Source organism: Paroedura picta, chromosome 2 (genome assembly GCF_049243985.1).
Source record: "Paroedura picta isolate Pp20150507F chromosome 2, Ppicta_v3.0, whole genome shotgun sequence".
Lineage (NCBI taxonomy): Eukaryota > Metazoa > Chordata > Lepidosauria > Squamata > Gekkonidae > Paroedura > Paroedura picta.
The window spans coordinates 162,584,789-162,597,177 of record NC_135370.1 but is presented as its reverse complement, the minus strand read 5'-3'; the positions used below and the strand labels follow the sequence as shown (position 1 = coordinate 162,597,177).

Below are 12,389 nucleotides of genomic sequence, written 5' to 3'. Positions count from 1 at the left end.
GTTGGATGTGACAGTTAGGACAGCCCTGGGGCGAAAAGGGCTGGCGCAGCCTGCCCAAGCCTCTGTTCTCATCACCCTTGGCAGGCCTACTGACCTCCTCTCCCTGCGGTGGTCAGGGAAAGACTGGCAGCGACTGGCACCCCCTGAGTGGGCGTGACCCATCGCATGTTCCAATTGGGTCCTGCCTCTGACAGGTCACGGCCACTCCCTAACTAATTTGTTGTTGTTATGTGCGAAGTCGTGTCCGACCCATCGCGACCCCATGGACAATGATCCTCCAGGCCTTCCTGTCCTCTACCATTCCCCAGAGTCCATTTAAGTTTGCACCTACTGCTTCAGTGACTCCATCCATCCACCTCATTCTCTGTCGTCCCCTTCTTCTTTTGCCCTCGATCTCTCCCAGCATTAGGCTCTTCTCCAGGGAGTCCTTCCTTCTCATGAGGTGGCCAAAATATTTGAGTTTCATCTTCAGGATCTGGCCTTCTAAAGAGCAGTCAGGGCTGATCTCCTCTAGGACTGACTGGTTTGTTCGCCTTGCAGTCCAAGGGACTCGCAAGAGTCTTCTCCAGCACCAGAGTTCAAAAGCCTCAATTCTTTGACGCTCGGCCTTCCTTATGGTCCAACTTTCGCACCCTAACTACTTAGCCCTTAGCAAATTATTATATAGGGAAAGATGTTGGCAGCTCTTGCTAGTAGGGGAGTGGCTCAGGCTGCATCAGGGGCCTACATCCTGTGGAGAAGGGGGTTCAGCCTCCTCCCATACTTATGATCTGAAATGACCCTGGAGGGGTGGCACATCCCCAGGACCACTTCAAGTCAGGAAAATGGGACAAAGGGGGGAGGCCAAAACTCCTTCACACCCACCACAGTCACCATGTGCACATGAACTGAGAAGAACCTGCAAGTCAGATGCACCTGTTAGACAGGATGCAAGAAGGGAACCCAACACCCAACAAGTCTGCTCCATAATGTGTGAAGAGGTACCTTATTGGCAATGAGATTAAATTTAAAAACAGCCTCAGAGGTTATCCAGCAACCTTAAGCACCCTGAAGTTGTAGTACTCTGAAGTAACACATTTAGATGACTGGATTGTTCCCCGTTGGGAAGAGGAACTTGAGAGGGGACATGGTTACTCTCTTTAAGTATCTGAAAGGTTGTCATTTGCAGAAGGCCAAGGAGTGGTTTCTGTTGGGAACAGCGGATAGAACCTGCAGTAAATGTTTTAAGCTATGTGTAGAATGGCACCAACTTGATATCAGGAAAAAAAATTCATGGTCAGAGTAATTCAGCACTGGAATCGACTGCCTAAGGAGGTGGAGAGATCCCCTTCCCTTTAAGCAGTCTTTAAGCAGCAACTGGGCAGATCCTTATCCTGGATGCTTTGGGCTGATCCTGCGTTGAGCAGGGAGTTGGACTAGATGACCTGTTTGGCTCCTTCCAGCTCTATGATTCCATGACTGTGACTCATGTACATTTTAAAGAATTTACTGGAAATTCCAGTGTGTCTAGTTATGTACAAAGTAGAATCAAGAACATTTCTGTGTGCTGCGCTTAATCTGGTGCTACAGTATTATTGTTGGCAACTGAGATCAAATAAGATACGTATCAAGATGATGCCTTCAGTTGCTCCATCCTATGACAGTGTGAAAGCTTAAAGGTAAAGATAAAGGTATCCCCTGTGCAAGCACCGGGTCATGTCTGACCCTTGGGGTGACGCCCTCTAGCGTTTTCATGGCAGACTCAATACGGGGTGAGTGCCTTCCCCAGTGCCTTCCCCAGTCATTACCATTTACCACACAGGCAAGCTGGGTACTCATTTTACCGACCTCGGAAGGATGGAAGGCTGAGTCAACCTTGAGCCGGCTGCTGGGATTGAACTCCCAACCTCATGGGCAGACAGCTTCAGACAGCATGTCTGCTGCCTTACCACTCTGCACCACAAGAGGCTCTAAGGACACGCACATAACCTAAGGGGCAATTAGCAAATTCACAACCATCATCTGACTGTTTTTTATAAGTGGGCTCCCAGATGGATCTACTGCTTCCAACAAGAAACATGGTTGCGATCTGAGCACATTCTCATATTCCATTGAAAAAAGTCATATGCATTTGCACTAAGACCATTGCAGGTCATGTATATAGACATGTATTATGGTATTCTACAGCCTCGTGTCATTTAGGTACCAAGAAGAGCAATGTAAGCACCCAGGATGCACTCATGGAAGCTGTGCCTGATCCTCACAATTTATCATATTTTGAGGAAGCTTGAAAGTTAGGGATGGACTTGCTTGTTCTGTCCTTCTGTAGTGAGTCCACTGAATGGTGTGATGATAGAAAAACTGTACAACTGCCTGCTCATTCAGAAGTCCTGAGTGGCTGAACTTCAGCAAGGCTCAAATGAAAAAAAAAATGTTCAAGAAGACTCCTCCATAAAATTAAAACGTATATTCCAATCCACAGGGCATCTATTACTCGGCACGGACAGGTGGATGTATTACCTTGACTACAATGCTGGCCGTCCCAAGGCTTCATCATAATTGACTCCTTCATGTTCAGATGGGGAGCACCATCTAGACGGAAGCAAAATGAGAGATTTCCCACTGCTTCGTTTAAGGACTGGAAATGAGCTATCGTGGTGCAGAAAAAATAGACTTTTTCCGTAGCCACTCCACGGAGATAGACGTTCTGAGGGTATCCATGGAACTCACCATCTGCACCGACGGTGCTTGGCTGGGCCTCCTAAGGAACAAGTGCTGGTAGACCTCCTTGGATTTCTTTTGGAAATGTTTCCCCACAATGACATATGCTACGGGGTTAAGGCAACTGTTGCTGAAACTACAGTACGTGGCAATCTGGGTGGTAACGTGTACAGCTCCTTCGGCGGCACACCCGGAAATGACTTTGACCACGAGCAAGGTGTCAAAGAAAGTGCTGATCTGGAAAGGAAGCCAGCAGATAATAAACAGAAGAAGGACCACAAGGATCAGGGTGGTGGCTCTCTTTTCCGTCTGGACCGCTTTGAGCTTCTGAACGTCATTGTTTTTCAAGGCTCGGATGATTTGGACCGTGCAGAAGGTGATGATGCAGAGAGGCACCAAAAAGCCCATGGTGTTCAGCAGGATGTTGTTAGTCACTTGCCAGTGACTCTGAGGTGGGTAGCGCAGAAAGCAGGCGGTGAAATTATATATAGGCACGTACTCCACCGTTCTGAATATCAACGCAGGAGAGCACAGGAGCATTGCCGACACCCAAATGGCGAGGCAGTTCCACTTGGCACACAGCGGACGGCGCATCCGGCCCAGAGTCATCGTTTTCACCAAGGCCAGGTAGCGATCGATGCTCACCATCACCAAGAAATAAATGCTAGAATACAAGTTCATGTGAATGATGCCGTTGACGGCTTTGCAAAGGAAGGTCCCAAACGGCCAGTTAAAGTTATTGGCTATGTAAATGGCCCAAAATGGTAATCCACAGAGCAACATAAGGTCCGCCATGGCTAGGTTTGCCAAGTAGATCTCGGCCACCGTGCAGCGGCTCTTATGGAGGCAGAAAATGCAGAGGACAAAGACATTCTCGAGCACTCCCAAGACAGTAAGAAGCCAGAGGAAATACGGCTGGATGGTAAACAGCCATTCCCACTGGTCTTTCCAGTGGCAGGTGGCGTTGTGGGCTGTCGCGTTGAGCGAAACAGACTGATTCATCTCAAGCTCCCAGATCACTGCAGCTCTGTCAAGAGTGGGGCTGTCTTGGGCCATAATGGCTGCGGCTTCAGGGCTGGAAAGGAAAAGAGACCGATTAGAGCTCCGTGCAGCCCGACATAGAAAAGTTAGACGTCACAAAAATGAAGGTGTGGTGTTTTGCTGTGTAAACGTTTTGTGTGTGTTTTACTCCTGCGTTGTAATGTGAGGATTTACATGTGTGTTGCTGTGGTTGAAAAAGGCAGGCCTCTGGAGTAATGATGAAGGGGGCTTGATGGCGGAAGCGTTTTATAATTGGGTGGTTGCTGTACCCCAGGGTAGGTTTTCTCAACCACGGTTTCTTGAAACCCTAGGGTTTCTTGGTGGCCCTGGAAGGGTTTCCCAAATGGGGGGATGCTAATTAATTTTTAAAAAATATTAAACATTTATTGGATGATATGACCGTATATGGTCATCTTGACCTGCCCTCCCCCCCAATTGCCAATGATGGAAGGGGAAGGGGAAGGGGAAGGGGAAGGAAGGGGAAGGGGAAGGGTCCCCAGGTAGATGTGTACAGAGCTATGCTTCCCAGCCTTATTTTGTATGATGGCACGATTTCTGGGGGTTCTCGAAACCTGAAGAATGTTTCAGGGGTTTCTCAATGGTAAAAAAATTGAGAAAGGCAGCCCTAGGGGGTACAGTTAACTGAGTGTGTAGAGAGGGTTTGTAAGAGAGGGCCAAGAAGTAGCTGAATGGGTGAAGCGATTTGAGTGAAGTGTTGTGGAATGTGGGGGAAATCTGTGCTCTTTGTGGAAGTCATTAGCCTAAGTGGCATGTAAGGAAAATAAACCTTTGTGGCAAAATCTATTAAGGAAATTTAGATAAAGGAGAATTGTTCCTACCTGAAAATATTGCGCTTATGAGTTGTTCTAAAACCATTATACTGTTATATTCTAAATCAAGCGTATGTTTAAGGGAAAACAACTCTTTGATTTAGAGTAAAGGATACGTTTTTGCTTCAGAGCCAGACTTACAGGCTGACAGTTCTGTCATTTTACCAAATATAATTAAGCCACTCTTTTCTTTGGGTTCAGTTGAGAAAGCAAGTGAAAACACATAGGAAATGCTAAGGAAGGCAAAAAGTTAGCATAATTCTTTGGGTTCAACTGAGAAAACAAGCAGGAAACTCGAAGGAAAGCAAAAAACGCAGCATTCTACACATCACTACATAAAACTACAGACCAGGAGTCCTTCCAGGTCTTCCATATAAGGCAGCCTTTCTCAACTTGTTTACCGTTGAGAACCCCCTGAAACAATCTCCAGGCTTTGAGAAATCCCAGAAATGGTGCAATCATGCAGAATAAGGATGGGAAGCATAGCTGTGGACATGCCCACCCAGGGCTCCTCCCCTTCCCACCCCCTCCAGGGCCATCATTGGCCATGGGGGGGGGAGGTTTGACATGATCATATATGGTCATATCACCTGATAAATGTTTAACAGATTAATTTTTGAAAAATTATTAACTCCCACCCATTTGGGAAACCCTTCCAGGGCTGTCAAGAAGCCCCAGGATTTTATAAAGCCCTAGTTGAGAAGACCTGATATAAGAGGTTTCAGAAATAAGCAAAACATGACATAGAGGCTGTCCCCGTGATGGATCATGGACCTGCTCATGAATCTCCCAGAGGCTTGACTCCTTTGTCTCCTGTAATTTACTTTACAGATCAACTGAGAGAAGCATAGCAACATGCTGTGGAAGCACTTAGCAAGAACAATTAATTATAAAGTCGAAAGAACTGATCACTCCCAGTGCTTCTGGACATGACCTTGTCACTGCATACAGTCTGTTCATTATCTAGCTGTAGCTGCTTGATATCAAGTCAGACCAGGGGTCTATCAAGGTCCGGATTATCCACTCTTTCTGGCAGCAGTCTTCCATAGACTCAAGCAGAGACATCACCTTATGCCTAATCCTTTTAACTGGAGTCTCAGGGTATTGAATCTTGGATGTTCTGCATGCTAAACAAATGCTCTACCACTAGCTCACAGCATTAAACCCCATAGCTATAGTACATTTCTAAGACCATCCATAAAACCATTGCAACTCACCTGGAAAATGGCTTACAAATGGAATATAACAATGACAAAATTTAACTTTTGTTGTAGAATGGCTGGAATTTGGGCAAGGTGGCTTAGGGCAGGAGTGGCCAAACTACGGCTCTCCAGATGTCCATGGACTACCATTACCTACATGTGCTGGTAAAGGTAAAGGTATCCCCTGTGCAAGCACCAGGTCATGTCTGACCCTTGGAGTGACACCCTCTAGCGTTTTCATGGCAGACTCAATACGGGGTGTTTTGCCAGTGCCTTCCCCAGTCATTACCGTTTACCCCCCAGCAAGCTGGGTACTCATTTTACCAACCTTGGAAGGATGGAAGGCTAGTCAACTTTGAGCCGGCTGCTGGGATCAAACTCCCAGGCTCATGGGCAGAGCTTTCAGACTGCATGTCTGCTGTCTTACCACTCTGTGCCACAAAAGGCTCTGGTAGGGGCTCATAATAATGAGTCCATGGACATCTGGAGAGCTACAGTTTGGCCACTCCTGACTTAGAGGCTGAACCTTGCTTATGCAGTGCTGTTTGCGGTTACAAACTAAGGTTGTCTTCTACATACTATGTTCCTCTGGTGCTACAAGATTCCACACACACAAAGCTAACATCTTTCAATGAACAGATACAAAAAAAACAAAAAAACAAATAAGGCAGGGCAGAAGAGGGAATTCCCAAAACGTGTAGTTCCCCCCCCCCATGAAACAAGGGTCACAAGGTGAAATTTCTTCTTCTGCTCTGCTACTAAAGGCAAACATGCCCCAGAGTCCTTTGCAGCTTGCCTCCTCAAGCAAACAGATTTAATCAGGAATGTATGGTAGCCTTAAGAGGTTTTGTGTCTCTGAAAATACATCTACTATAATATGATGTAGATGGCGAACATTTGGATGTGGTACTTGTAAAAATGTAATATTTTGGTTTACAATACATCCAGCTTCGTTGCTCTGCTTTGCAAAGCTCTTACATTAATGAGGTACACACACTTGATTATAAAAAATGGTATCCACTTGCAACAGTCCCATCATCTCAGGCAAACTGAGAAAGACGTTGATTGCATTGAGAATAGCACAAGAACAATGAATCTGTCAGGAGTCATGCTTCTTTGTTGCCAGCTAGTGACTGGTGTGTCAAACAAAAGAAAATATTATCTCTTATGCAAAGCCAGTCTTTACTCAGGAAACATTGCACAGAGTTGATGTTGGAGTAGAATTACATGATTATTTTATGCATATGTAAATATGAGTCCCCCGCTGACCTGAATAGCCCAGGGTAGACCTTAGAACAGCCTTTTGCAACTATTTTGCTGTCGAGAAGTCCCTGTAGAAATTGGCAAACCCCGGGAAGGACTGGAGCTGCCACCAGGTGCGGGGGGTCTCCCAGTCAAGGACAGCCTGCACTTTGGCCGGGTCCATTTGGATTCCCTCCCCCGTAGGAAGTCTACCTGCTCCTGATGAAATTCATATTTGGATAGTTTGGTGTACAGCTTGTGATCGGCCAGGCGACGGAGGACCTTGCGCACCAAAGTAACGTGTTCCTCCTCCCCCCAGGAGTATATCAACACGTTATTCAGCTAACCCCCCCCCCCCCGGTACAACAAATCATGCAACACCTCATTTATCACATTAATGAAAATACCCGGAGAGCCGCTTAACCCAAACGGCATTACAGAGTACTCAAATTGCCCTAAGGAGGTGTTGAAGGCTGTTTTCCACTCACCCCCCTCAGCGATCCTGACCCCGAAATAAGCATCCCTCAGGTTCAGTTTTGTGAATATCCGTCCCTCCCTCAAATGGCCCAATAGGTCCTTGATCAACGGCAGGGGGTACGCATTCACCCGGGAGACGGCGTTTTTGGCCCGGTAGTCAGTGCAAAGTCTGAGCGAGCCGTCCTTTTTCTTTGCAAAAAGCACTGGGGCAGCCATGGACGAAGTAGCCGGTCAAATGAAGCCCCTCTCCAAGTTCTTGTCCACAAAGGCTCGCAGCTCCCAGAGCTCGGCCGGGCTCATGTTGTACAGCTTCACTTTTGGGAGTTTGGCCCCCGGCACAAGTTCGATGGCGCAGTCCATCGGGCGGTGAGGAGGGAGCTGGTTGCACTCCTCCTCAGAGAATGCCTCGGCCAAATCGCGATAGCAAGTTGGGATGCCGTCCGCTTCCCCTGAATAGAGTTCCAGCGCGTGGAGCCAGGGGTTGAGGACCGCCAGGCTCGCCGACCAAGGCACGACGGTGCCGGACACGGCCGTCGGGGGCGACTCGGGCTGATCTTGGTACCAGAAATGTAGCTTGCAGTTTGGTTGGGAAAACATGAGGCGTTTTTCATCCCAATCGATCTCCAGGCGGTGGAGTTCCATCCAGTCAACGCCCAGGAGAATTGAAAATCCCGCTACGTGATTACCTAGATGGCCCAAGCTAGTTCTATCTCATAGGGTTGGCACCTCCAGGTTGGGAAACTTGCTGAGGAAGATAAAATGCTGAAGCAAGACTAACCAGGGAGTGTTATGCATGGCAGGAAGCATCTTAAAAAGTCTTGAAAAAAGTCACTTGAAAAAAATCTACATGTGGTGCTATTTTTGCCACAGAAAACACACTGTAGTAAATTAGATTATACATTGTCCTCTCTACTCATAGCAGCGACTGTGTCTTTTCAGTGCAGTATTTGAAATCAACTAGATTTACTATGACTTTTCTTTGTCAATGTTGCTGAAGACACCTGTTTTTGCATATATAAATACCAGCATGTTTTTGGTCTCCTCCCCTGTGCCACCATACACCCATAAGGGAACAGACAGCCCCTAGTCCCCCATCCACCAATGGGAGCATGAGATGCTCCTTGTTGGGTGCAGACCCCCTCACCTCTGCTATTACAACACTGCACCAACAGAAATTCATTTATTCATTCCCTCATATCCACTCTCTATGAGAAACAGCATACCCATGAGGGGGAAAGGTTGTAGTGTTTTCAAAAGGTTGTGTTCCCCCACAGAAATTTCTTGTTGAGGTCTCCATGTCCATGAACCACAGTTCCCATGATGCCTTGCAAGCAGCATGTGCCACAGTGGCAGTCAGGTGATATTGCAGCTGACCATGGCCTGCCAATAAGCATCTAGCACAATGGAGGAAGTACCCTCCCCCATTTAAGGATTTGCTGTCATAAGTCTTTCAAATGTATAAAAAAGGTAAAGGTATCCCTTGTGCAAGCACTGGGTCATGTCTGACCCTTGGGGTGACGCCCTCCAGCGTTTTCATGGAAGACTCAATACAGGGTGGTTTGCCAGTGCCTTCCCCAGTCATTACCGTTTACCCCCCAGCAAGCTGGGTACTCATTTTACCGACCTCGGAAGGATGGAAGGCTGAGTCAACCTTGAGCCGGCTGCTGGGATTGAACTCCCAGCTTCATGGGCAGAGCTTTCAGACTGCATGTCTGCTGCCTTACCACTCTGCACCACAAGAGGCTCTTTCAAATGCATAATTGTATGGGAAAAAAAAGCAATATCAGAGCACAGTCATAAATGTGACCATTTAAAAAAATGACTATTTAAAAGGGTCAGCATGCTGAATTTGGTGAAAACCTGTGTATGCATTATAGCCCCAGGAAAACTGCCTTTGATATACAATGTACTTATTCTGAGGCCATAAAGTCAAGTGAATTGAAATAGGGTTCCCGCACACCTATCATCATTTGAAAGGGGGAGGGGAGACACATGCTTTAAATGGGCTTGGTGAATAACAGTGAATAACAAGACCAGATAAGTGCTGTCTGGACTAATTGCTTAGTTTAAACTGACAAGAAGAGGTCTTTATCATGAGTGATGTCCTGATCTCAAGGCAGAGACGCATTCCAGAGTTAGGTAATAAAAACTGGTCTTTTCCAGCTAGTGCCAGCAAGTCAGTGGTTCTTTTGAAAGTTCACCTAAAGTTCTTACTAACATGCTAAAAAGGAGGAAAATTATTTTATTATTGAGCTGAAATAGTGGGGAAGGCCAAGAGGCACATACATCTTTTGGGGGTTTGGGAAAAGGAATTTGGGAGCTGTTTGTGAGTGTGTGGGAAGAGAAAAGCTGTCTTGTTGTTGTTGTTGTTGTTGTTAGGTTCCATCAAGTCATTTCTGGCTTAGGGTGACTTTATGAAGGCTGTGTAAGATGTGTATCAAAGCCAGTTGCCTAGAGAAGCCTGGTGCTTCTGTCTCCTGTCGTTTTGCAGACACCCTTATTTTGCAACTGCTGAATAAAGATCTTCATCTCCTCACCCTCCTTTTGATTGGTTGATTACCCAGCGCATTTAGCACCGAGTCTTGAACCTAACAATTATTTTAACTGATGATCAACAGGGAGGCCTCCCCACAATCCATACAGAAGTGACACATACTTGTAATTATGCTTTTACAGCCAGATGGAGTCCTATGATATATTTATCCTATCTGCCTGTGCTGTAGTGGTTAAGAGCTTGACCGAGTCAGCATGGTGTACTGGTTAAGAGCGAAGAGCACATGAGAGGCTCTCTCATATGACGCAGTAATACATTCCTGGCAATCCAAGTTGCCTTTCTGTTTACTGGATGTGTCTCCTCCAAAACTCAAAATTTCAAATTCCCAGAGTACCTTCTTTTCTTAGCTCATCTGGTATCCATTTTGCATAGAATGTCATAGCTTAGCAGATGTTCGTTTGGTAAGGAAATAGAATAAAAACTCTAAAACGTTAATGTGCATTTTCAGTGTGGTGTCCTCTGCATTTTCAGCCAACACTCATGTTTCAATGTGCTTTAGGCCCTGGGTTCTCTCTGGAGCTGGACGTTTGTGTATTACTGGTGAGTCTCCACTCCATAGAAAATAGTGATGATTTGGCTCGACTTTCCTAAAACAGACCGGGGGGGGGGAGGGGGGAGAGGAACCTCAGTCACCTGAAGCACAATTAGGGAAGGTAGTGGTTATAAGAATATAAGAGAAGCTGTATGGGATCAGAGGCCAATGACCCAGCCAGTCCAACACTCTGGGTCACACAGCGGTTAAAGCCCAGGTACCAGCTTGGCGTAGTGATGAAAAGTGGCGGCTTCTAATCTGGCATGCCGGGTTTGATTCCCCACTTTTCCACATGCAGCCAGCTGGGTGACCTTGGGCTAGTCACAGTCCTGATAGTGCTGTTCTCACAAGACTGTCCTGTCAAAGCTCTCCCAGTCCCACCTACCTCACAGGGTGCCTGTTGTGGGGAGAGGAAGGGAAGGCAATTGTAAGCTGCAGTGGAAAGCGGGGTATGAAAAACAACTCTTCTTCTAACCCCTGATGTCTTGGGAATGTTTTTCATGCTATGCCATTCGTACATTCTCAATCTTTAAACACAGCTGAAACAAATCAATTTAAATGTTGTTATTTTTAAATGTAGTGATTGTGTTCCTTTTTCAGGATGGAGGAAAGGGGAAACGACTGCAGTGTCATGAAGAACCTAGACCAGAAATCGGAATTTTCAGATCCAAAACAGAGTTTGTGGTGTATAAAAGGGTATACCTTTCAGTGAGCCCTCAAATATAGTAAAAGGGAATGATTGAGTAGCCACTTCACCTGACAAGTTAAGCAGGCACCCATGGCTGTCGCAAAGCTGTCTGACCCTGAGTCACTCCTGGCAAGTTTAGGATTGCCTTAGTTTTATGCAAGTGATATGGAGGCCAGCCCCCAACTAGGACCTGAAGACCCCCCAGGATTACAGTTAAGCTCCAGTCTGCAGAGATCTGTTTCACTGAAGAAAATGAATGCTTTGGAGCAGTGGTAGTCAAACTGCGGCCCTCCAGATGTCAATGGACTACAATTCCCACGAGTCCCTGCCAGCAAATGCTGGCAGGGGCTCCTGGGAATTGTAGTCCATGGACATCTGGAGGGCCGCAGTTTGACTACCCCTGCTTTGGAGGGTGGACTCTTGTGGCAACAAATTTCCAGCAAGTCGATGGTTGAAATTGCATTGCCCGGTGACCTCTCAGAAGCCGAAAGAACGCCTATATGAACACGTTTGTCACGAGAGAGGCAGTGGCGTTTCAGAGCCCTCCATGTGGAGTAAATTATGGAAAATGATAAAAGGCCAGGTAAATTATTCAGACTGTGTAAACAAGTGGATTTGCATAGTGCAGAATTTCGATGCTTTTGTAAAGAATAGGAAAGCATGGGGAAAGGGAACCATTCTCAGTCAGACGGAGGCTCTATATTTTCATAAGAAGATGAAGAAGAAGAAGAAGAAGAGTTGGCTCTTATATGCCGCTTTTCTCTACCTGAAGGAGGCTCAAAGCGGCTTACATTCGCCTTCCCTTTCCTCTCCCCACAACAGACACCCTGTGAGGTGGGAGAGGCTGAGAGAGCACTGATATCACTGCTCCGTGAGAACAGTTTTATCAGTGCTGTGGTGAGCCCAAGGTCACCCAGCTGGCTGTATGTGGGGGAGTGCAGAATCGAACCCGGCATGCCAGATTAGAAGTCCGCACTCCTAACCACTACACCAAACTGGCTCTCGTGGGGAGATGATGAGGAGGACGTATCGCAGCTACTCCCTACATATTTCACAAGTACCTAATGCTTTTACCATTTTCCGGGTTTGTGGTACTTTGGGGGAGAAGGGACATATGTCTGAT

At 46.6% G+C, this 12,389-nt stretch overlaps 1 protein-coding gene across 2 annotated transcripts in view; it reads right to left on the bottom strand.

The window, feature by feature from the left end:
* Window positions 1-2,131: 2,131 nt before the first annotated feature.
* The window catches only part of LOC143830721 (B2 bradykinin receptor-like), a 34,968-nt gene continuing 24,710 nt past the window's right edge, over window positions 2,132-12,389 (bottom strand). For both annotated transcript variants that reach the window (XM_077323609.1, XM_077323610.1), the window contains exon 2: window positions 2,132-3,775. In XM_077323609.1, coding sequence (XP_077179724.1) covers window positions 2,629-3,756 — 1,128 coding nt within the window. In that variant the 5' untranslated portion in view covers window positions 3,757-3,775 and the 3' untranslated portion in view covers window positions 2,132-2,628. The remainder of the gene's footprint in view (window positions 3,776-12,389) is intronic.